At 39.9% G+C, this 25038-nt stretch overlaps 1 protein-coding gene across 1 annotated transcript in view; it reads left to right on the top strand.

Moving 5' to 3' along the window:
- Window positions 1-25038, top strand: part of LOC124788432 — a 120962-nt gene that overhangs the window by 56144 nt on the left and 39780 nt on the right. The window contains exon 5 of the mRNA XM_047255703.1: window positions 20694-20807. Coding sequence (XP_047111659.1) covers window positions 20694-20807 — 114 coding nt within the window. The remainder of the gene's footprint in view (window positions 1-20693; window positions 20808-25038) is intronic.

Below are 25038 nucleotides of genomic sequence, written 5' to 3'. Positions count from 1 at the left end.
TTGTGCGCCATACTAAAAATTTTGAGGTTTTCAACTTTGCAGAATATTACAGTGGTTTTGTCAGCATCATTATGTAGTTTTCACGTTAAATGTGTTAACAACAATATAACCCTCCTGAATACTAGTAGGTAATTTAGGCAGAATTTGCTGTCTACCTTTGTAAATGGGTTTATGTAATCAGTCGACATGGATATTTCTTTCGTGTGGCTTCCTGTCAGTTCATTATACGGGGTGGTCTATTGACCGTGACCGGGCCAAATATCTCACGAAATAAGCGTCAAACGAAAAAACTACAAAGAACGAAACTCGTCTAGCTTGAAGGGGGAAACCAGATGGTGGTATGGTTGGCCCGCTAGATTGCGTTGCCATAGATCAAACGGATATCAACTGCGTTTTTTTGAATAGGAACCCCCACTTTTTATTACATATTCGTGTAGTACGTAAAGAAATATGAATGTTTTAGTTGGGCCACTTTTTTCGCTTTGTGATAGATGGCGCTATAATAGTCAAAAACATATGGCTCACAATTTTAGACGAACAGTTGGTAACAGGTAGGTTTTCTAAATTAAAATACAAAACGTAGGTAGGTTTGAACATTTTATTTCGGTTGTTCCAGTTGTGATGCATGTACCTTTGTGAACTTATCATTTCTGAGAACGCATGCTGTTACAGTGTGATTACCTGTAAAAACCACATTAATCCAATAAATGCTCAAAATGATGTCCGTCAATCTCAATGCATTTGGCAATACGTGTAATGACATTCCTCTCAACACCGACGTTTTTGAGATTCCAGATTCTCGTGCAATTTGTCTGCTACTGATGTGCGGATTAGCCGCGACAGCAGCTAAAACACGTACTTGGGCATCATCATTTGTTGCATGTCGTTGTTGACGTTTCACATGTGGCTGAGCACTTCCTGTTTCCTTAAATAACGCAACTATCCGGCGAACGGTCCGGACACTTGGATGATGTCGTCCAGGATACGTAGCAGCATACAAAGCACACGCCCATTGGGCATGATCACAACAGCCATACATCAACACGATATCAACCTTTTCCGCAATTGGTAAACGGTCCATTTTAACGCGGATAATGTATCACGAAGCAAATACCGTCCGCCCCACGGGGGGTGAAAGCCATATGGGCGAAGAGGCAACAAGCCACGTAGTTCCATTCTAGACCACTAGAGGCGCTAGGGGACAAACGAATCTGGAACTGACCAATGAGAGCTGTCTAAACTCCAGTGGTGGTTGTTTTGAAATACTCTATCGTCTTGCTCTGCATTGAAGTCTGTGATCCTTGTAGTGTAAATAATTGAAGCAAAAGAAAAAACAACATTGTAGCAGCTAAACTGGACTAGTGAATTAGACTTAACCAAGCACTAGTGGTACCATGGAAAATCTTTATTATACAAGTGCCAATACCAGAGGTGAAACTGGTGTTAGAGAATTACCTAGCACTAGCTGTGCTGAGCAGAGTAATTCATTGACTGATGCACCTCTTAAATTTTTTATCTTCCCTCAAAATGAATCTGCAGATAGTGAGTACACATTCTTATCTGAAACATTTTGTAATGACTACAAATATTCCTGAACAATGTCATAATTTTTACGTCATACAAGCTGCTGGATCAATGGAGAAAAAAAGCCTATTATTAAGAGAATAAGCAGCAGTTAAAGAGGTTCAATTAAGAAATATTTATCACAGTATTAATTAATGAAGAATTCTAAATTTTTTTACAACTATGTTTCAGGACTATAAGTTCTGAGCACAGCAAACTTGCACTACTGACCATTAATTTCTTAAAAAGGTTCCTACATCTTACTACTGTAAATGCTTCAACACAAAAAAGAAAACATCAATACCAAGTACCAAAAGCAGGAAAGTTGGATAAAAACAGTGAAATGAAAACAGTGAAATGAAAACAAAACTTATTTTTTATTTCTCAAGCACACAAGAAAAATTTTCTTTGAACTGTTATAAAGCTTTAAACCGTTTACTGAATTTGTCTTTAACAATATCAAGTCTTTTATTACTGATGGTGGGTTTCCAATCTTTCACATACTTCTAAATCAATAGAGGGACACATTGTCTTAAAATATACTGTTCAGAAAAATGGGCGTTGCAAAATGTTATTTCCTCTGGAAACTTAAACAGTGAATAGAATGTATTCTCCAATTGTTCCTGGTGTCCACGTTTATCTAATGGGGTTTTAGGTACAGGGGTTTCAAAAGCAGACTTAACTCCAAAAATGTCCAAGATTCATAGGAATACTCTAACAAGGCTATCAAAACTGAAAGCAAAGCTACATCATGAAAAATCAGAACTGAAAGCACTTAAAGGTTCATGTGACAGCAATACTTTCTCTGTCATAGAATCTAATTTAACTCTGTTGCCAAAGATTTCATAAACAGCCAATAACAAAATGCTCATTGATCAGCAAATGCAAGGCGATGGACACCCGAGGACAAAGTATTTGCTTTATCCTTATACAAACGAAGTCCGCACCTATACAAATATTTGTCAGTTCATTTTTATCTTCCTTCTGTGAGGTATCTGAAATGTCTGTTGTATTCTATGGCTTTTGAACCAGGATTGAATACTTCGGTCATGAATGTAATGAAAGCAGAAGTAATGAACAACAGTGACAAATATTGTGCTTTGTTGTTTGATGAAATGTCTTTAGAAAGAGGGTTGTATTATAATGCAAGTCAACAAGAAATTTCAGGGTTTCAAGATTTAGGGCATTTAGGGAGATCAAATGTTCATGCAAATAATGCATTAGTTTTCATGGTTAGAGGCATACATAAAAGCTGGAAGCAGGTTGTTGCTTATTATTTCATTCACAACTCAGTTTCAAGTATCACTTTAAAAAGTCTTATTACCTATGTCATAAGGCAATTGCAAGAAATAGGGCTAAAGGTAGTTTGTACAGTTTGTGACCAGGGTACAACCAACCAGAGAGCACTGAAGGAACTCTGCTGTGAGAAATCTACTGAGTCCAGTCCATTTCATTTTGTACTCAGAGATGAACCTATTGCAGTCATTTATGATGTCCCACATCTATTAAAAAATACTAGAAATGCTCTGCTAGGAAATAAAATACAGTTTGGGTTTAAAAAAGAGGCCAGTTTTGAATATAATCACAGGGATTTTCTTCTGGATTAGCAGAAGATGTTTAAGACATTGCCAAAACTATGTAGGAACCATTTTGAACTAAAGGATTCTTTTACTAAGATGAAAGTCAAGGTAGCTGCAGCCTAGATTAGTCATACAGTTGCTGCAGTTATTGAAACTTATGTGGCATTTAATATCTTACCTGCTGAGGCAATATACACTGCAGAATTTATTGAAAAGATGGCTTGTTTATCTGATTCACTGAACAGTTCGTATTGTTATCCACAAGATGGCAAGTCTTATAAGTGTGCCCTCTCTGCAGAGTCCCCACATATTGAAATGTGGTACAGTCTGTTAAAGGAAATGGAAAATTGGAAAGTGTTAGAGCTAGGCACAGGGAGAGATAAGACAAATATGTTCAGTTTCATAAGATCACTGATGTTCATTTGGAACAGATTTCAAAAAATGGCTTTAATTTTTTAAGCGTGAGGGCTTTCAATCAAGACCCAGTGGAGAATGTATGTTGTTGTGTGAGGCAGCATGGTGTTGCAAACACCAAATCAACTTGCTTTCAGTTCAAAGCAGCATTGAAAACAGTTAAAATCAATAACATGTCCTTACCTACAAAGTCACTAGGTAATTGTGAGGATGATAGATGCATGCAATTAAGCAATTTACAGCAATTTTTGGGATCTAGTGATGACAACTTTCTTGACTCCACAACAGACCATTCCATTATAAATCAAAGTGCTTTATATTGTGCACTTGCTGATAATGAAGCAGCTGCTGGTAGTGGTGGGGCTAATGTAAGAAATGACAGACAAGCACTAGCATATGTAGCTGGTTACATTCTACGAAAGATGGGTGTAACACCTGAAACCAAATGTAGTGACTGTAAAACAACTCTGTTCTCATCAAACCCACAGAGTATAATTTATTTACAAGTTTCAACGAATATAATGCTTTAAACCCAAAATTATTGTATGCTAGTGACAGCTTAATGTCCTTTGTAGCAAATGTTCGAAGTCAATTGTATGCATTCTTAGATAAACGTGGACACCAGGAACAATTGGAGAATACATTCTATTCACTGTTTCCAGAGGAAATAACACTTTGCAACGCCCATTTTTCTGAACAGTATATTTTAAGACAATGTGTCCCTCTATTGATTTAGAAGTATGTGAAAGATTGGAAACACACCATCAGTAATAAAAGACTTGATATTGTTAAAGACAAATTCAGAAAATGGTTTAAAGCTTAACAACAGTTAAAAGAAAATTTTTCTTGTGTGCTTGAGAAATAAAAAGTAAGTTTTGTTTTCATTTCACTGTTTTCATTTCATTGTTTTTATCCAACTTTCCTGCTTTTGGTACTTGGTATTGATGTTTTCTTTTTTGTGTTGAAGCATTTACAGTAGTAAGATGTAGGAACCTTTTTAAGAAATTAATGGTCAGTAGTGCAAGTTTGTTGTGCAGTTACTCAGAACTTATAGTCCTGAAACATAGTTGTAAAAAATTTTAGAATTCTTCATTAATTAATACTGTGATAAATACTTCTTAATTGAACCTCTTTAACTGCTGCTTATTCTCTTAATAATAGGCTTTTTTTCTCCATTGATCCAGCAGCTTGTATGACGTAAAAATTATGACATTATTCAGGAATATTTGTAGTCCAGTTTAGCTGCTACAATGCTGTTTTTCTTTTGCTTCTATTATTTAGACTACAAGCTTGTTTCGACTTACTTTCAGTTTCAAGTGTTGCATCTAGTTCTTATGAGCCATAAAACATGCTGGAGCTTCTACATGTTAATAGATAACAATATAAGCATGTCAATTTAAAAGTCTATTTTTGACGTTTGCGCCTGACAGTCGCTGCTCCTATCATGTTTTTTTTTTTTTTTTTGTCTGTCAGACGCAAACGTCAAAAATAGACTGAAAATATTACTGAATAAGTTTCTCTCTGCTTTAGTACAGTGTGCTATAGCTGTGTTTCAATTATTTTATTATGATGCCAGCCAAAATAATTACATAGCACGCCCAGAAAAATAGGGTAATAGAATTAAAAGAAAAACCTACAACGTAAGTAAACTAGGGGGGGATGCAACCCGCAATGTTTTCATATTTTAGTTCATCTCCATACCACTTGAGGCGCTTCTGTCGGTCTGTGTTACCCACTTTTAACACGGGAGTTGCGTTTCCCTTTTTTTTTTTTGTTCTTTGGTCTGCACTGGCGGGATGTTACGTCATACCACATACTTATACGTGTGATTATTACAGCGCCATCTATCACAAAGCGAAAAAAGTGGTCCAACTGAAACATTCATATTTCTTTACGTAGTACACGAATATGTAATAAAAAATGGGGGTTTCTATTTTTAAAAACGCTGTTGATATCCGTTTGACCTATGGCAGCGCTATCTAGCGGGCCAACCATGGCGCCATCTGGTTTCCCCCTTCAAGCTATACGAGTTTCGTTCTTTGTAGTTTTTTCGTTTGATGCTTATTTCGTGAGATATTTACCCCATTCACTATCAATGGACCACCCTGTATATTAGTTTTGATAGTCTTTCAGATACTCTTGCATCTTCTACAGCTTCTGCGTCAGATCACAAACTATTCTCTGCCTCTGAATTATATCGCCAGCTGTTTCCATGTGGTTTTAGTCGTCTTGAGCCTCGAACACATCTGTTTTACACCTTTTAACGATTTTTGGAATCCGATAGCGTAGCCGTTCTGAAGCACCATTTTCCTTCCTATTCTGCTAACTGTACCGGTACCTGCGATTGCATCAGAGGACATGTTCACTATGAAATGGTCCACTGTAGACTGAAACATTAACTCACAAACTACTACTCAGAGGATACTGGAAGGACTCGGGACTACTATCCGTTCATAATTAGATTTGTTCCGTAGATACAGGTCCTGCTACGTGCTAAGCCTACCTAGGTACGGGAGGCTTAGTTCTTGCGTCCTATGCCCATCAGATCTACTAAGTGATGGCAATAGCGAAGATATTGTACTTGTCTATTGTGAACTTATCTAAATGCTATAAAAATATTCATTATTTTTAGAACTTTTAGAGACGACAGTGCAGTACTGGTATTAATGATCTCCAAACTGCGGAAAAACAAAAATACTAATCAGTCGTGTGGCAGAGTCGTTTCCAAAAAAAAGATGTATAGCTTAGGAATGCAACTGAAAACAATAAAAGTCTGTATCGAATTACGAAGAAAGGGCAGACAGATTTGGAAGAAGTAAGTGAACCAACAATACAGCCAGAGTTCGTCAGAGCACTAAACGACGAGAGCGGAGAAAGAGGCACTAAAATCGGTGGGATATGTAGGAACTAAAAAATGAATTAATTTGGTGTTGAAAAAACTATGAAACGTATGACTTACCACCAGGCTTCCAGAAAAGCATGACAATCCCTTTACGGAGAACATTTGCAGATGAACGTAATAACTGTCGGACGGTTAGTCTGACAAGACAGACTTGTAAACTGCTGATCAGAATCGGATATAGCAGAAAAGAGAGAGAATTGGAGACGTTCTGAAAAAAGATTAATTTGGTTTCGGATAGGACAAAGTAGGGGCAAGTCTGACGTTCCTCCTAGTATGGGAAGCAGACTAACGGAAACCCACGATACCTTCCTAGCATTTGTGGATCTAGAGAAAGTCTTCTACCGTGTAAGGTAGAATGAGATGTTGACATTCCTTAGAAGTTTGGTGTAACAGACAGACAAATAATCGACAAGCGCCGGCCGCTGTGGCCGAGGGGTTCTAAGCGCTTCAGTCCGGAACCACGCGGCTGCTACAGTCGCAAGTTCGAATCCTGCCTCGGGCATGGATGTCCTTAGGTTAGTTAGGTTTAAGTAGTTCTAAGTCTAGGGGGCTGATGACCTCAGATGTTGTCCCATAGTGCTTGGAGCCATTTTAATCGACAAGCTACAAAAGCGGAATCGTACTATATCACTGCGCCTTACCCAATATTTGAACATTCAAATAGCACGCCGACGGTAGTAATTTGTTTGAGGCATTGTCGCTGGAGCTGGTCACTCCCAGCACAGACACGAGACAGTCAGCCTGTGTCGGGAACTCACTTGAACAACTAGACACCGCCTTATCATAACGTAAATCACGTTATGCGGTAAGCAGTAATATTTCTATTAAAGGCTTATTCCAATGTGGTTTGAATATTGTGAAAACTACGACGAAATATTTTTAGAAGCGTGCTGTATTCGCTAACTCTCGGGAAGTGTTGTTTAATCACAGTATTTATATACACACAAACACGAATAATTATCACCAAGATATTTGTGTGCATCATTACGAAATTGCAGTAACATTAATAAAGTTAACTGTGGTTCTTGTGCATAAACGGGTTTACCGACAGGAAGACGTCGCAAACATATTCTGAACTTATAACACTACTGTCCGCTGCTGCTATACCATAACCTTAAAGTTGGAGGCAGTTCCTACAATGAAATTATGTTTATTCATGCAATTATGGTACAGAGCAACAGAGCAGTGTTACCCTCTGAGAGGAATTTCGTTATGTTGACCGTGTTGTACCTAATGGGGGTGGCTTATCGGAAATGAAAGTCAGAATTACGTAAATATTTGCACAGTACAAATAATATTTTACCTATCTACACTGTTCAAAGAATAAGGAAAACGGTCGCCAGCCTAATAAGGCAAGAGAAAGATTAACGTTCTTGTTTAAGAAATTAGGTATGAGTAACTTTAACGGACAAGCACAGCCTATACTTGCCACACACGAGTGCAATAAACTCTGGCACCTGAATACAGTATGTTCACGTTAAGGTTGGAGCTAACAGACCAGAACAAACTATTTGCATAAATATAACAGATAACAAAACACACTGTTACCTTGAGGACTTAGTCAAACTGAATGGTCTCAATAACGTTACCATTAATATTCACTGTAGAATCGTAAATTGGACATAGGTTCAGTATTACTTTTCAAACATATTCCTATCTGACATGAAATATAGATATGGTGTACAGCAAAATTAGTTATTGTACATAGATTAAGTCTCTCGATACTAAACACCTTTCTACTTAGAATGAAAATTAAATGGAGTTCACTAACAAATTACTTCTCACTGTCCTTTTAATAAAGACGTTACTGTTTTCATAGATAGTGGTTTTTCTGTTACTTGTTACCTAGCATAACGCCGGTATCACACTATCAAATTTCTTTGTCAAAGATTTGATCAAAGATGTGATCCAATATTCCGTCCAATATATTTGACAAAGATCTTTGACATAGCGCTAGAAGGGGTATTACACTGTCATCAAATTTTTCGTCAAAGTTCAAGATGGCTGACAACAACTTGTTATTAACCGCAGCAGTTGTACGTACCCCAATTGCATTGTGTGCACATGCGGAAAAGAAGTGGGGGAAAAATGGAACCATACATACGAGGTTGACAGTCTTAAAAGTCCTGTGATTACAACTTGATAATAAATTCAGTTGGGAGGAGCACACCACAGAACTGCAGAAAGGCCTTAACAAATCTGTATTTGCAATTCGAGTGTTAGCAGACATAGGCAACATAAAAATGAAAAAGCTTGCATACTTTGCCTGCTTTCATTCCATAATGTCATATGGGATAATATTTTGGGGTAAATCTTGAAGTCAAGCAAAAGTTTTCAGAGTCCAAAAGCGTGTAATACGTGTTATTTGTGGAGTAAATTCACGGACGTCCTGCAGAAACCTCTTCAAAGAACTGGGTATACTAACTACTGCCTCTCAGTATATTTACTTCTTAATGAAATTTGTCGTAAATAATATATCTCTTTTTCCAACAGACAACTCAGTTCATACATACAATACCAGGAACAAGAATTATCTGCACAAGGACTTAAAAGCACTTACTTTAGTTCAAAAAGGGGTCCACTACTCAGGAACACTCATCTTCAATAATTTGGCAGGAAACATAAAAAATTTAATTAGAAATAAAGATCAGTTTAAAAGGAGCCAACTCCTTCTACTCCATTGGCGAAATTTTTAATAGAAACAAATGATGTATTGTATTTATTCATACTATTAGTATTGTTATTTCAGCTTTAAAAAAATCGACATGTTCCACATCCACGAGGATCTCCTCAGCACGGATCTATGGAACGAAAAACTAATCTAATCTGGGTGAAGCCGTGGGTTTTACGACGACACGATAAAAGCATTCAACAAAACTTGTTACGTGAGCTTACAGTGGAAGACGTCAAGTCGTGCATCAATTACTGAAGAATGGATGAGCATACATTTCTGTATGTGCTCAATGAAGTGTATCCTCATATCACAAAGCAAAATATTCACTTAAGAACGGCTACATCTTCAGAAGACAGGCTCACTGTAACACTCCGATTCCTTGCTACAGGAGATGGTTATGTTAGGTTAGGTTAGGTCAGGTGTCCAATCTTCTTAATCTATTTTTGTATTCAGGGTGCCTCACGTTGTAAAGCGCCTCATCAGCTTCAGACATCTCTATTAATTTTGTAGTTGTCGGCACACACCAATTGTATTTACTGGCAATGGTTATAAAAACACTACAGACGACAGAACGCTGCAGCGATGCTAGCGCTCCATGTGGTAACATGTCACATTGCAGTGAACAGAAGACAAGCGGTTTCTTTGATCAAATATATAGCGAGGCCCTAGATTTGATCAAATATTGGATGACATTTGACAAAGTCCCTATTACACCATCAAATATCTTTGACAAAGATATTGGACAAAGAAATTTGATAGTGTAATACCGGCCTAAGCACAATAGACAAACTGTTGATCCTGTTACAACATTAATATGCACTTTTGACTTGAACAGCAAGAGTAATTGAAACTTTCTATAATTAAGTAACTTGGTGCATTTGAACTACTTTCACTGGAGGGGGGCCCTTAATCTTGACCACTGTAGCAGAGCAAACTAAACACACTTTCAATACACTAGAGAAACACGTACTTAGCAGGCATGAACATTTAACTCTCAACAGTTGCAGTTCTGAACTTTTACTGCAGTGAAACACAAATCTGAGATATTTGTAAGAGTCTTTCAACAAACAATATTAATTTTAGCTCACTCTATTGCCATATTAATTTTAATGTGCCTTCAATAAAGGACACTCGCCAAACGCTTTAGCGTGGGAGGGATCCTAAGTGGATATGTGACTAAGGATAAATGACGGTAGGTACAAGAGTTCAGTCAAATTTTACCTTATATTTGGCTATACTATAACATCCTATGAGCTACATACAAAATAACTAAGAACCCTAAGTGAAGGTCAGCAGTTTACATAACAGCAAACAAACATTTTAAATAAAACAGAACATTTGCATATATTGCTAGTTCTACACAAAATTATTTAAATAAAATAATTTAATTTAAAAGATAACCAAAGAGATTATATGACAAAGACAAAACATATAATTTGCTGATATTGTACATATTACAGAGATTACACTTCCTACACTCTAAAAGAAATCAAAGTTTTTATAAAGAAAGGAGTACACAATTTTGTGTTATCGATTCAATCGAACAAATTTACGGAAGCTCAACGATCTAACATTAAATAAAGCAAAAGGCAAAATAAATCAGTAGAGCATTAGAGCTATGGTGTTACAAATTTACTCGTACAATAATGGTTGGTTCGTGGGATTAAAGGGACCAGACTGCTACGGTCATCGGTCCCTCGTACAATAATGAACAATCAACAGTTAGCTAAGGCTATACATGTCTGATTAACTGTCATCAAACGCAAAGTGAAATATGAGTGGCTCTGAGCACTATGGGACTTAACATCTGAGGTCATCAGTCCCCTAGAACTTAGAACTACTTAAACCTAACTGACCTAAGGACATCACACACATCCATGCCCGAGGCAGGATTCGAACCTGCGACCGTAGCGGTCGCGCGCTTCCAGACTCAAGCGCCTAGAACCACACGGCCACCGCGGCCGGCGAAATATGAGTGAAATATGTTATTTTCATCTACGGATTTTCTGTATAAATGCGGGTTTGTGGTAAATTATTCGGAACTCGCCTTGCTACCCATATAATTAACACTTTCAAAAAAATGGTTCAAATGGCTCTGAGTACTATGGGACTCAACTGCTGTGGTCATAAGTCCCCTAGAACTTAGAACTACTTAAACCTAACTAACCTAAGGACATCACACACATCCATGCCCGAGGCAGGATTCGAACCTACGACCGTAGCGGTCGTGCGGTTCCAGACTGTAGCGTCTTTAACCGCTCGGCCACTCCGGCCGGCTAACACTTTCAGGTACGATCTTCGGCAGTATGGACGGTGAACGGTTGCAGCCTAGGTACCGTCGAAAAGTGAGTGACCGACATAAACTGCGTCCTGATCTGGTTGGACATTAATGAACATAAAACTGCAACAGCACTTTTTATTTCCTAACGCTCCATGTACAGGTAAATGCAAAGCGGTCGAATATCATATTAAAAATAGTACCGATATATACCGAAACAGTGCGGGAGGCGCTTACAAGGTCAAGAAAGACAAGTACACATTAAGCAGTGATGAGAACAACCGAATGAAAACAGCCGATTCAGTATATTGTTGGAAAATAATCGACTCACTTCGTTGTAGCTTTACGTATCGGCTGAGTTATTCGTTCATTCTTTTGTGTGAACCTAGTCGGTACTTTTTCTGTTACTTGAAGCTTGCATTCATTCATTCAGTCAATTGAAAACTTTTCAGCGGTTTAGCTGACCGAGTTATCCAAAACAGTCTGTCTACTTCCATGAAGTAAAGTAAGAAGTAAATCAGTGGTATACAATATAAACTGCGGTGCATATATTTCCAGCTGTATGTGAAGACAAGCAATAAACACAGTCGTTTCATTATGTGCTGAAAAGCTAATTCTTCTTTTCCTTTTAAAACTGATTAATAGATTGCAGAATACAGTGTTGAGCAATCATACGTCTTCTCTTAGGGGTACATATATGAAGAAAAAAGGAACATTGTCACATTTGTTTGTGACTCTTTGCATTACTTTTTACTGGAAAGAGATGATGTCCATCAACTAAAATTAAAATTTGCGATTGCGCCGGCGTAGGATTGCCATACGTCGCGGAATTAGCAGACAGCCCGCGATTTTATGCTCGAAGACGGGTGTCCTGGACGAAGAAAAAATGTCCGGAAAAAAAGTGGCTAGTAAGTAAAAAAAAATTTTTACGCAAGTTTTGCCATTGGCCACCTATCAAGTGTTTCATAACTCCTGCAAACTTGACGATAGCCGTTGAAACCTGTGCTGATATTCCGTGGCATCTCAGAATCGCTCGGCTATTTTCAGAACACACTGTGGAAGCAGTGCAATAATCGATTCTTCGCGATTGTTTCAGTTTTCCGCTGTTGGTTTACAACGTCTCTGCTGTCGGTATCTGATATTTCTTTTGGTCGTATAAAGTTAACGTTCAGCTGTGCGAAGTGTACTTCTGGTGCTGTTATTGCACAGAATTTGAAATAAAATGTCGAAACGAAAAGTACACTTTCGAGAAGAATATACTGATGCAAACCAATGGTCACTTGCGCAACATATCGGTCCGTGTTTCAACCACGTCTTTATAATCACCGAATTTTGTCTTTGATTTCGTCCTTGGATTGTGGCGACCCTACGCCTGCGTCACGCACCCTCCACGTCAGCGTCCTGCGTCTGCCATGGCCAGGGTCGCAACCCTGTGTGAGGAGGGCAAGACTCAAGTTTCACACGGAATTTGCAGTCTCCCATCCACAACGGCCAAAGGCCGGTCACGTGACTCCACCTGACTGCAAATTCCGGGTGAAACTTGAGTCTTGCTGTGAGGAGGTGGCGCATAGCCAATCGGCGCTAGCGCAGGTCCTGGCAGTGCTAAGTTCACACCGGCAACTGCGCCACCTCCTCAGGCCGGCTTTAACCCTGGCTCTGCCAGCCGCAGAAGGCGGCTGCGGCGGAGGCGCTACACTCCTCCCGCCCCAACGACCACCACGGAAAAAAGCATGTAAAAAAGTGAATGAAAATCACTCAAGCCCAGAGACTGAGTGAAAACATGCATATAACTGACGCAACCGACAATATTTGTCAGTTGTCTCACATTAATTTAAATCACTCAAACCTGGAGTGATGGCCGCAAATCAGTTTCTCATTCGATTGTTACATTCGACCAAAAAAAATCGACTGAATGAAAAAACAATCGACTAGCCTATCGGCTGTTGAAAACAGTCTGTTGTCCCATCACTAACGTTAAGAAGGGCAGGGGTCAACTTGTACTCTGAAAAAGCGGTGGAAGAAGCGAAAGAAGTTTCAGAAGAGCAACAAAATTGCAAAGGACAGACGATGTACCTCTTCTGCACAAGGAAGACTAACAAAACTTGCTGATTGTAATAAGAATAAACAGCGTACAAAAAAAAGAACATAGCATTTGGATAAACAGAGCGAAGACAAATGTCATTTACAATTACAGACACGAGTGACGATATGCTAAACATGGGAATTGAAGATTACAGAGCAGTGAAAGAAATTGAAGAATTGTCTTGGAAGCAAGATAATACAGGGTCGTCGAAACAAGGAAGATATCAGAATTGGACTGGTATATGTGGACAAAACTTCCTTTATTAAAAGAGCTCTACTTCTACTAGGGATATGGGGATGAGGGAGAAGTTTCTGAAAGAGCACATCTAGAGAAAAACATTGAGTGGGACCATCGAAAAGCCAGAGAAGAAGCTGAAAACTTTTGAACTGTGATGCTGTCGAAGAATGTTGAATGTGATGTTGGCAGATTAAGTAGGAAATAAAAAAGTACTGAAAAGAATAAATGAGGAAATAAGTCTATGGAAAATCCTTCACCTGAATGAGTGTCAGATATGTAATACAAGCTACCACTTTCAGAAGTAGATATTCTGGTGCTGCAAGAAGCAGTTGTGAGAAGAGAATGTACATAACAGATTATAGAAGGTGTTAGAGTGTAACGGTTACGTTAAGATGGAACCGTTATTAAAGTTAGGAAAAGATTTGACAGCATCAAATGTCGAAATATTGATGGCTTGAAAAAATGACGGTGACAGTACTGGAGTCGCGTCGGCTACTAATGTTGTCATATGGCCTTCGCCTCCGCTTCCGGGCGTTGTAGAGAAATTCTCTTAGATTTGACGAGCAGGAGAGAGAAATTCTTTGGTTTGCCAAGGATGGGGAAATGGCGACACTAATGGGCTAAGTAACAAATGTTGTAAACAACAAACATGTTGTAACCGAAATGTAGGGGGCGCATTTAAGGCAATGTTACAGCCTCTGATTTATGAATTTGCAATAATATGACGAAGATCATAGGACTCCTTCCACCTCCGGGTAGGAGTTGCATTGACCCATCGAAGTGCACTGTATTTGACCACATTTAGTGCAGAACTAACTTGTAAAATTTCTAATAAACTAGGGAATATGTTTGATGAGATCCCTGTCTGTCGATCATCGTAGCCATGTCATGCTTTGCTAATGCTCATGAAAACTATCGCAGCTCGAGGTATTACTCCAGCTACCTGCTGACTTTCATGTGAAAAACATCCATTGCATTGAAATGACCGATAACTGACTGATTCCCGTAGGCTGAAATGTCTATGGCTAATAATCCAGATTTAGTGGTATTTCAGTTAAATTTTGATTTTTCGAACATATGGTTTTAAGATCACCTTCCTATCGCTTACGAGTCTGTGATTTGTGTGACGCCGGACACAATACATTTACTTACTTGTGTGGATATCTGTAACCGAATCCAAGAGACACAACCATTACTCTGTTTTGCTGTTATGATAACATTCTTTTAGGATACTCAGACATATTTACGTTACATGCGCATTTTGCCTTCTATATTATACACCTGCTGCGGATGATGGCCACAATAACAAAACTATACCAATGTTCACTGAAAGACAGAGGTTCACCTAGCTCACTATATCAGAGCGGGATTTGTAAGGGACTGCTTCACTGGCCTAATCTATCTCACCTGATACGTGACGATGTGCGTAGATCGCAAGAAATCATTTTCGTTACGTTACATATCGGACACTGTGCTATTCCAGACAATCCAGTGTGTCTAACTACTTCAGTACAAAAATCGAAATCAAATGTGAGGTTATATTTTACCTAATATAGAATTAATTGCACTACTGGCCATTAAAATTGCTACACCACGAAGATGACGTGCTACAGACGCGAAATTTAACCGACAGGAAGAAGATGCTGTGATATGCAAATGATTACCTTTTCAGAGCATTCACACAAGGTTGGCGCCGGTGGCGACACCTTCAACGTGCTGACATGAGGAAAGTTTCCAACCGAATTCTCATACACAAACAGTAGTTGACCGACGTTGCCTGGTGAAACGTTGTTGTGATTCCTCGTGTAAGGAGGAGAAATGCGCACCATCACGTTTCCGACTTTGATAAAGGTCGGATTGTAGCCTATCGCGATTGCGGTTTATCGTATCTCCGCGTTGCTGCTCGTGTTGGTCGAGATCCAATGATTGTTAGCAGAATATGGAATCGGTGGGTTCAGGAGGGTAATACGGAACGCCGTGCTTGATCCCAACGGCCTCGTATCACTAGCAGTCGAGATGACAGGCATCTTCTCCGCATGGCTGTAACGGATCGTGCAGCCACGTCTCGATCCCTGAGTCAACAGATGGGGTCGTTTGCAAGACAACAACCATCTGCACGAACAGTTCGACGACGTTTGCAGCAGCATGGACTATCAGCTCGGAGACCATGGTTGCGGTTACCCTTGACGCTGCATCACAGACAGGAGCGCCTGCGATGGTGTACTGAACGACGTACCTTGGTGCAAAACGTCATTTTTTCGGATGAATCCAGGTTCTGTTTACAGCATCATGATGGTCGCATCCGTGTTTGGCGACATGGCGATGAACGCACATTGGAAGCATGTATTCGTCATCGACATACTGGCGTATCACTCGGCGTGATGGTATGGGGTACCATTGGTTACACGTCTCGGTCACCTCTTGTTCGTATTGACGGCATTTTCAACAGTGGACGCTACATTTCAGATGTGTTACGACCCGTGGTTCTACCCTTCATTCGATCCCTGCGAAACCCTACATTTCAGCAGGATAATGCACGACCGCAATTTGCAGGTCCTGTACGGTCCTTTCTGGTTAAAGAAAATGTTCGACTGCTGCCCTGTCCAGCACATTCTCCAGATCTCTCACCAACTGAAAACGTCTGGTCAATGGTGGCCGAGGAACTGGCTCGTCACAATACGCCAGTCACTACTCTTGATGAACCGTGGTATCGTGTTGAAGCTGCATGGGCAGCTGTACCTGTACACACCACCCAAGCTCTGTTTGACTCAATGCCCAGGCGTATCAAGGCCGTTATTACGGCCAGAGGTGGTTGGTTGTTCTGGGTACTGATTTCTCAGGATCTATGCACTCAAATTGCGTGAAAATGTAATCACATCTCAGTTCTAGTATAATATATTTGTCCAATGAATACCCGTTTATCATCTGCATTTCTTCTTGGTGTAGCAATTTTAAAGGCCAGTGGTGTACTATATCTACATTAAATAATTAACTACATAACAGGAAGTTTTCAAAGTCAACTTTGCCGTCTGAGATGTCAATGAATGTCATGCATCAGAAAACTATTTTTTTTTGGTAATAATGTGTTTATTTTCGTTTTTAAATTTCACCCGTTTTCTTCTTACAACCCAGTCAATCAAATAATTCTGTTAAATGATTTGTTAACGAAAGGACTGGAAAACCCTGGTGGTCATTGTGTGAAGTAGCAATCATTTTAATTTATGGTTGAATCTGCGCTTCAGGTAACGATAACGTCATTTCCCATGCATTTTGATTCATAAATAATGGTATAATTAGTGCTGTTTTTACGTACAACAGCTTCAGACAGAAGTGCAGTTCGTGCTGAGCTCTCTCACTAGCAATACGACTGTTTGCTGTCGACTTGTGGTATATAATTTTTAGGAATTTTAGATTAGTAACATGTCAGGTATCTCGCCACATAAGTTAGAGTGGAAGATGGTTATTTTGTTTAATGCGTAATAAGTTCTCTGTGATTCTATAAGTTAATGAATCGTACCAAGAAACAAAAATTTTCAGTTACTGAATCTCTTAATATTTAACCCTGGAGCATACACTCGACCACAAAGGTAAGTATTTCAACTATTGTTCAGATGAATATTCCTGTACTTGTAATTAACGAAACGTGCCACTGAAGAGGTTTCGTAATTGGTCAAGAATTTTACAATCTGCGCACAGGGTTTCAACTCACACATATTTTCAGTTCCACCAAATCATCTAAAACATATTTATAATCAAAGTGCGCTGGCAACAAATATAGTCCATTGTTGCACAGACTCTATCCCACAGTCGAACTCCCTTTAGGCCGTATAACCTGGAGTCGCATATGAGACGATGCTACGCTTTTCCTGTCCCTTGGAGTCCAGTGAACCTTTGCACACGCACCTGGGCAGTGCTTGCTGGTACAAAAAACGCACTCGCTTGCTCGCACACCTCTACAACGGGAAAAGTGGTTGCAGTGATTTCACCAACATGTGAATGGCATGTGTTCATTTTCGGATACTATTCGTGTGGCCATATTCAGTTATATAAGAGTTACTACAACATACGAATAATTCCAAAACAAAGCACTGTTCACACTTTGGCGTTTTAATCATCTCACCTTTGATTAAATCACCACTCATTACTTACACAGGTTAGAGATGGTGAAAGAAAACTGTGCAATGGAAGCAGAAAATAAGGCGAGAAGATCGAAACAATACTTTAAGAAACTTTATAGTTACCCAGAAGAAAATAAGCTGATTGAAAATACAGGGTGTTTAAAAAATGACCGGTATATTTGAAACGGTAATAAAAACTAAACGAGCAGCGATAGAAATACACCGTTTGTTGCAATATGCTTGGGACAACAGTACATTTTCAGGCAGACAAACTTTCGAAATTACAGTAGTTACAATTGTCAACAACAGATGGCGCTGCGGTCTGGGAAACTCTATAGTACGATATTTTCCACATATCCACCATGCGTAGCAATAATATGGCGTAGTCTCTGAATGAAATTACCCGAAACCTTTGACAACGTGTCTGGCGGAATGGCTTCACATGCAGATGAGATGTACTGCTTCAGCTGTTCAATTGTTTCTGGATTCTGGCGGTACACCTGGTCTTTCAAGTGTCCCCACAGAAAGAAGTCACAGGGATTGATGTCTGGCGAATAGGGAGGCCAATCCACGCCGCCTCCTGTATGTTTCGGATAGCCCAAAGCAATCACACGATCATCGAAATATTCATTGAGGAAATTAAAGACGTCGGCCGTGCGATGTGGCCGGGCACCATCTTGCATAAACCACGAGGTGTTCGCAGTGTCGTCTAAGGCAGTTTGTACCGCCACAAATTCACGAAGAATGTCCAGATAGCGTGATGCAGTAATCGTTTCGGATCTGAAAAATGGGCCAATGATTCCTTTGGAAGAAATGGCGGCCCAGACCAGTACTTTTTGAGGATGCAGGGACGATGGGACTGCAACATGGGGCTTTTTGGTTCCCCATATGCGCCAGTTCTGTCTATTGACGAAGCCATCCAGGTAAAAATAAGCTTCATCAGTAAACTAAATGCTGCCCACATGCATATCGCCGTCATCAATCCTGTGCACTATATCGTTAGCGAATGTCTCTCGTGCAGCAATGGTTGCGGCACTGAGGGGTTGCCGCGTTTGAATTTTGTATGGATAGAGGTGTAAACTCTGGCACATGAGACGATATGTGGACGTTGGCGTCATTTGGACCGCAGCTGCAACACGGCGAACGGAAACCCGAGGCCGCTGTTGGATCACCTGCTGCACTAGCTGCGCGTTGCCCTCTGTGGTTGCCGTACGCGGTCGCCCTACCTTTCCAGCACGTTCATCCGTCACGTTCCCAGTCCGTTGAAATTTTTCAAACAGATCCTTTATTGTATCGCTTTTCGGTCCTTTGGTTACATTAAACCTCCGTTGAAAACTTCGTCTTGTTGCAACAACACTGTGTTCTAGGCGGTGGAATTCCAACACCAGAAAAATCCTCTGTTCTAAGGAATAAATCATGTTGTCCACAGCACACTTGCACGTTGTGAACAGCACACGCTTACAGCAGAAAGACGACGTACAGAATGGCGCACCCACAGACTGCGTTGTCTTCTATATCTTTCACATCACTTGCAGCGCCATCTGTTGTTGAAAATTGTAACTACTGTAATTTCGAAAGTTTGTCCGCCTGAAAATGTACTGTTGTCCCAAGCATATTGCAACAAACGGTGTATTTCTATCGCTGCTCGTTTAGTTTTTATTGCCGTTTCAAATATACCGGTCATTTTTGAAACACCCTGTAAGAATCCGATGCAAGAAAATTGTAGGGGAGATTCAGTATATTATTTATGACTTTCAACATTCTTTCCGCGAACTTGGAAGGAACAAATTCCTCACTTATTAATAATTGCCAGCGAAAACTCGCGTATGCGTCAGGTCAAGGGCCGGGACAAGAACCATTGTAAGTTCATGGATGAATTTTATGTAACTGCGGAAATTCCATCAAATTTTTTAAGGAATTTAATTATCATACCTGCACAGGAAGCAACACCGGAAGAACGTTAAAATTACCGAACAATCATTCTAATATCATATTCAAGTACCAGAGTACTTTATCGAAGAATGGAAGAGATAAACCGAAAGGAAAGAACCAATTCGGTATTAGCTGAAGTGATCCATGCTGGAAGCAATTTTCGCACTATACTTTATAATAACGAACGAATTTAGAAAAATGCAGGGAAAGATAGCGTTCTCATATTTGGAGAAGGTTGCTAATAGCATGGATTCGAATAAAATGCTTCCCAGCCTTAGGTAGTATGGAATCAGCTATAGGGAAACAAGGGTGAACCACTGCCATTATGTAAAGGAGACTGAAGTAGTCAGCACTAACGGAAGGATACAAGAGGGCAGAAAGAGGAAAGATGGAAGGCGGTACTGCTTGTTCTCATCTCTCTTATTTGATTAGCACATCTGCACATTGAAGAGATGATGGGGGAAGTAAAGAACTTTCTCGATGCGGGAGTAGTTTTTAACAGACCGAAAATCAGTGTTGTGCAATTAGTTGATGAGTTAGCAATGATTATCTAAAGCGAATAAGAACTGAGTTAGGTGCTTAATGAAATGAAACGTGTTACGTATGATTACTGTAATATGCACATAAATAAAATTGAAATTAGGATGACGGGAATGAAAAATAAAATGAAATTAGCCTAAGCATTGATGAGCGAAACAACATTATTTGCAATCTGCTATCGCACGACGTTCATCAAATTAAAATTTACGCAAGTAAAAATTTTATGCTGATTCAAATTTCATAATAAATGTGTAGTATCGAGAGGGTTTTCTAACAGAGCTGTTGCTGAAGGACAAAGATTTTCTCTGGTAACAATTTTGTGCTGATTCACAGTTCATAATAAAGCTGTTGTGTCAAGGGTGTTTTTAACAGCTGTTGCAGAAGGACAATGACTCGACAACGCTTTTCAAGGTGTTGTTCACGCTGCCGATTTATCTGTATGAGACTGGACTTTACTGCGTGTTTGGTCAAATCATTATAGACCAGGTAAGTGCACCCAGAGACATGATAATCTTTGATATATCAGTGTAAGTGTGCACCAGTGGTCTCTATACTATCTGGATGTTGAACATCAGCTGTCTGATCGCACCTGCCATAGAAGCTTCTATTTTGTTTCTTGCCAAACCACAACATGACTGCTAGGAAATGTTACTAGAACACAAAAAGAAAATACTTTTCGATTCCACTCCCAAATCAGCCTATTACATCATATGTTAACATAAAGTTCAAAAATAAAAAATCAGCCTGCAATTCTTTGTGACTTTCAGTCCGACGGAAATTTATCTGCCACACTACAACATGGCGGACGATGCAAAGCACATGAATCTGCAGACACGTTACAGTTCTATACTCAGAGACAAGACTTATACATCCAGTTTGTATAGAGATCACTGGTGTGCACCATGAGTCCAAGGAGGTAAAAAAAAAACTGAATATGGCGCTGTAGACGTACGCTGTATGTTGTTTTGAAGCCTCAGTGGGCGGGGCTTGCTGCCATCAAAACATTAGCAGACTACTATTTATGACTGCTTATTGTTCATTATTTCTGTCGTGTGCATGCAGCAGCTGTTTTAAGTACTAAAAATTGCAGCGCTTTCATGAATAGAAAAGTGTCAGGAAGGAAATTTCGAACGTTTTCTGTTCTGAAAAGTATATACACTATAGTAATTTGACGTATTTAGCTTCGTTAATGTAATTTGTCGTTTGATTATGTATTTTGAATAACCTAGAAGAGAAGAAAATGATACCAAAAGTATGCTTCCGTAATCTATTTAATTCCGCTTTTACTATATTATATTTGTATCGGTAGCAAATGCAGCTGTAACTCCGGAACTAATGCTTGTTTGCTTACTGGTATTGCTTCTTACATTTTGAGCACATTTTGAGTAGGCACATCATTTTTAAAGTTCACATTTGCAAAAACTTTCCTACATGTTCTTTGCCTGCTCATAAACGTGTGCAATGAGGGAAGACGCACCTTGTTCTTGACGTAAATAATTTTTTTAAATAATGATAGCCGAATCTGTGTAACATATAAGTAACCTGTTTGCTGCGTTTCCCGGAATATTTCTAGCCACTTAACTCTCTGACTCTTGTCAGTTTTTCAGATATAACCAAACATATCACAGTTGGAATGTACATCTACTCTAATCATTTGCTTCATTTTCCTTTCTAATTTCATTTTGCTCCGTACCACGGTTTGTGATATACCAATAAGTAATTAGTTTCATATTCAGTGTATCATTTGCACGAGAAATCTTGATGATGTGGAACAAGTCGTTTTATATTAACATCAATATTTTTGTAAATATGCCTCAACACTGATCATTTTGTAATTAAAGACAAGCAGATTTTAGTCAGTAATTCCTAGTCATCAGCATTTTGGACATCTTGAGTTATTTGAAAATGGTGTCCCTTGACCGCTGTTTTGACTCTTGGAAATAGAAAAAAGTCGCACGGAGCGATATATGGTGAATAAGGTGGCTGTGACAGTACTGAAATTTGTTTTGAGGTTAAAAATTTATGTACTGACAGAACAGTATGGGATGGCGCATTATCGTAATGCAGAATCCAATTATTATTAGATAAACTGTTTCTCGATTGATGTTCAGTTCTTCTGCAATAATTTTCACGGATAATCTTCGGTCAGATTGAACGAGTTCAAGCACCCTGGCCAAGTTGACATTCGTCCATGAGGTTGATGGTCGTCCACTGCGGTCTTCATCTTCAACATTCGTTCTGCCTTCACTAAACATTTTATGGCAACGAGAAACTTGAGCTCTTGACATAACCTCCTCTCCAAAAGCCTTCTGAAGCTTACTCTAAGTTGTCATCGCGTTTTCACCCAATTTAACACAAAAAGAAATGACATACCGTTGCGCGACATTATGCGGTTCCATTTCCGTGACAAAAGACACAAACACTTGTTAACTTTTTACAGTACAATTCACGACTGAGCAGTTGCATCGATGTGCCGCTTGGACTAGAAGCAGCTTATAGACCAAGGTCAAAGAAATTGTGCCTACGCAAGCCTGCAGGGTTTCCACATCTTGCAAAGAAAATCAGTCTCATTACTTTACTGTCGCACCTCGTAGACAGACTTCTGCGAAATAGGAGTTGTCAAGTAGAAAAGTTTTAAAATTAGTTACAAATCTTATATTTAAATGGAAGGGCGATCACTGCTGTCAGATGCAGCGGGACACTAAGCGGAATCAGCGGTGCCAAGCGAAAATGTGTACCATACCGGGATACGAACCCAGAATCTCCTGCTTACCTGGCAGGTGCAGTAACCAGTTCGAAATCCGCGATCACAACTGCAAGGACTATCTCGTTGCGCCTCACGGTCGGTCCACACTACCACCGAGCGCCACCTACCCGCAGTCATAAAATTTCAAATTTGACTTTGCTGTCTTTCAGACATTTTATATCATTGCATAATTGAGCAAAAGTTTTGGCTGCAGTACGGCGAACCCCTGTTTGTGCTACAGACAGCCTTAATGTGGCGTAATGAATGTAATTTTTTCTGCTGATATTGTAGCTTGTACATCACTGTTCGTGTTGAAGTACAGGGGATTATTTACTACACATTTCACAAGGGAATAACTATACTGTGAAGTGGTTACGTTCCTACTCACGCGTCGAGCAGCAGGCGGGCACGACGAAAACTGTGTTAACGTAAGTTGTCGGGCAAAGCCTTCTTCAGAAAGAAGGCAAAGCGCAGACACACACATTTATAGAATCATACTCGCAAAACTCACACACACATGACCGCTGGTTCTGCTTGTTCTAGCTTGAATCTTTTAAGAAAAGGAGTGAATGTGACCAGTGAATAATTATTGGCGGGAGGAATGTAGAGCACGAAATGCTGCCCTAACAATCAGCGCGGTTACGTAGCCGAGTGCTCTGCGGGGTCGAGACCGTTGTTACAATGTGGCTCGGATGTCGGAGTGTTTGCGGTTTGGAAGGCAATGAAAAAAGCAGGAAAGAAGAGACACTGAGTAGAGTAAGGCAAATCTAAAGTCAAATGACGTAAGTAAAACCACTACGATAAAAGCAAACAATGCAACTATAATTCACGTATACAAAAGAAAATATTGCTTTAACTGCTCCACTTACGAAGGAAATGCGATTCCTGAAGACTTTATACTACGATCGGCTCGACTAGTTGGCTTACATCCGCAAACAAATCAAGCTGGCATTTTTCATGAAACATCTACGTCTCCACACAATCAAAGCGCCCAACACGGTAGAAACAGTCACGGGCAGTCAGCCAGACGTCAAGGGGCAGTATCACCGCTGTGAAGTATGAATGCAGTGAACCTAATGTTTTGGGTTACTTAAGACGGCGGACGTCGGCTTCAAGTTTGTGACGTAATGACAACTTCCTTCTTTTTTTTACCTTCATGCATAGGTGGTTGAATAAACATACTCTGCGAATGTCTGTGGGGCGCCGGCCGGAGTGGCCGTGCGGTTCTAGGCGCTACAGTCTGGAACCGCGTGACCGCTACGGTCGCAGGTTCGAATCCTGCCTCGGGCATGGATGTGTGTGATGTCCTTCGGCTAGTTAGGTTTAAGTAGTTCTAAGTTCTATGGGACTGATGACCATAGCAGTTAAGTCCCATAGTGCTCAGAGCCATTTGAACCATTTTGTCTGTGGGGCGGCCTGTGTTTCACAAGATTCCCAACGGCTATCATTCCGGGACTGCATGTAAGAAATGGCTCTGAGCACTATGGAACTTAATATCTATGGTCATCAGTCCCCTAGAACTTAGGACTACGTAAACCTAACTAACCTAAGGACATCACACACATCCATGCCCGAGGCAGGATTCGAACCTGCGACCGTAGCGGTCACGCGGTTCCAGACTGATGCGCCTAGAACCGCCCGGCCACACCGGCAGCTGGAACCGCATGTAAGTTGTATCTCAGGGTTACTTCGACATTCCTGGTTACAAACCTTATGCCACTGATTGTAACAAGAAACTACAAGAACAACAGAATACTGCAATATTTCATTAGGTGATCCAAGCATAACTCGAATAATTCCTACCTTTGCAAATTATCTAGTGAGTTTGTTCCTGCAAATGTTAACAAAAAGTCACGGCTAACTTACTAAATTAACATTGTTGCTGAAATTCATTATCAAAAAAATGGTTCAAATGGCTCTGAGCACTATGGGACTTAACATCTATGGTCATCAGTCCCCTAGAACTTAGAA

Source organism: Schistocerca piceifrons, chromosome 3 (assembly GCF_021461385.2).
Source record: "Schistocerca piceifrons isolate TAMUIC-IGC-003096 chromosome 3, iqSchPice1.1, whole genome shotgun sequence".
NCBI classification, from domain to species: Eukaryota; Metazoa; Arthropoda; class Insecta; order Orthoptera; family Acrididae; genus Schistocerca; species Schistocerca piceifrons.
Note: the sequence above shows the minus strand (reverse complement) of the source record. Positions and strands in the feature narration are given on the sequence as shown.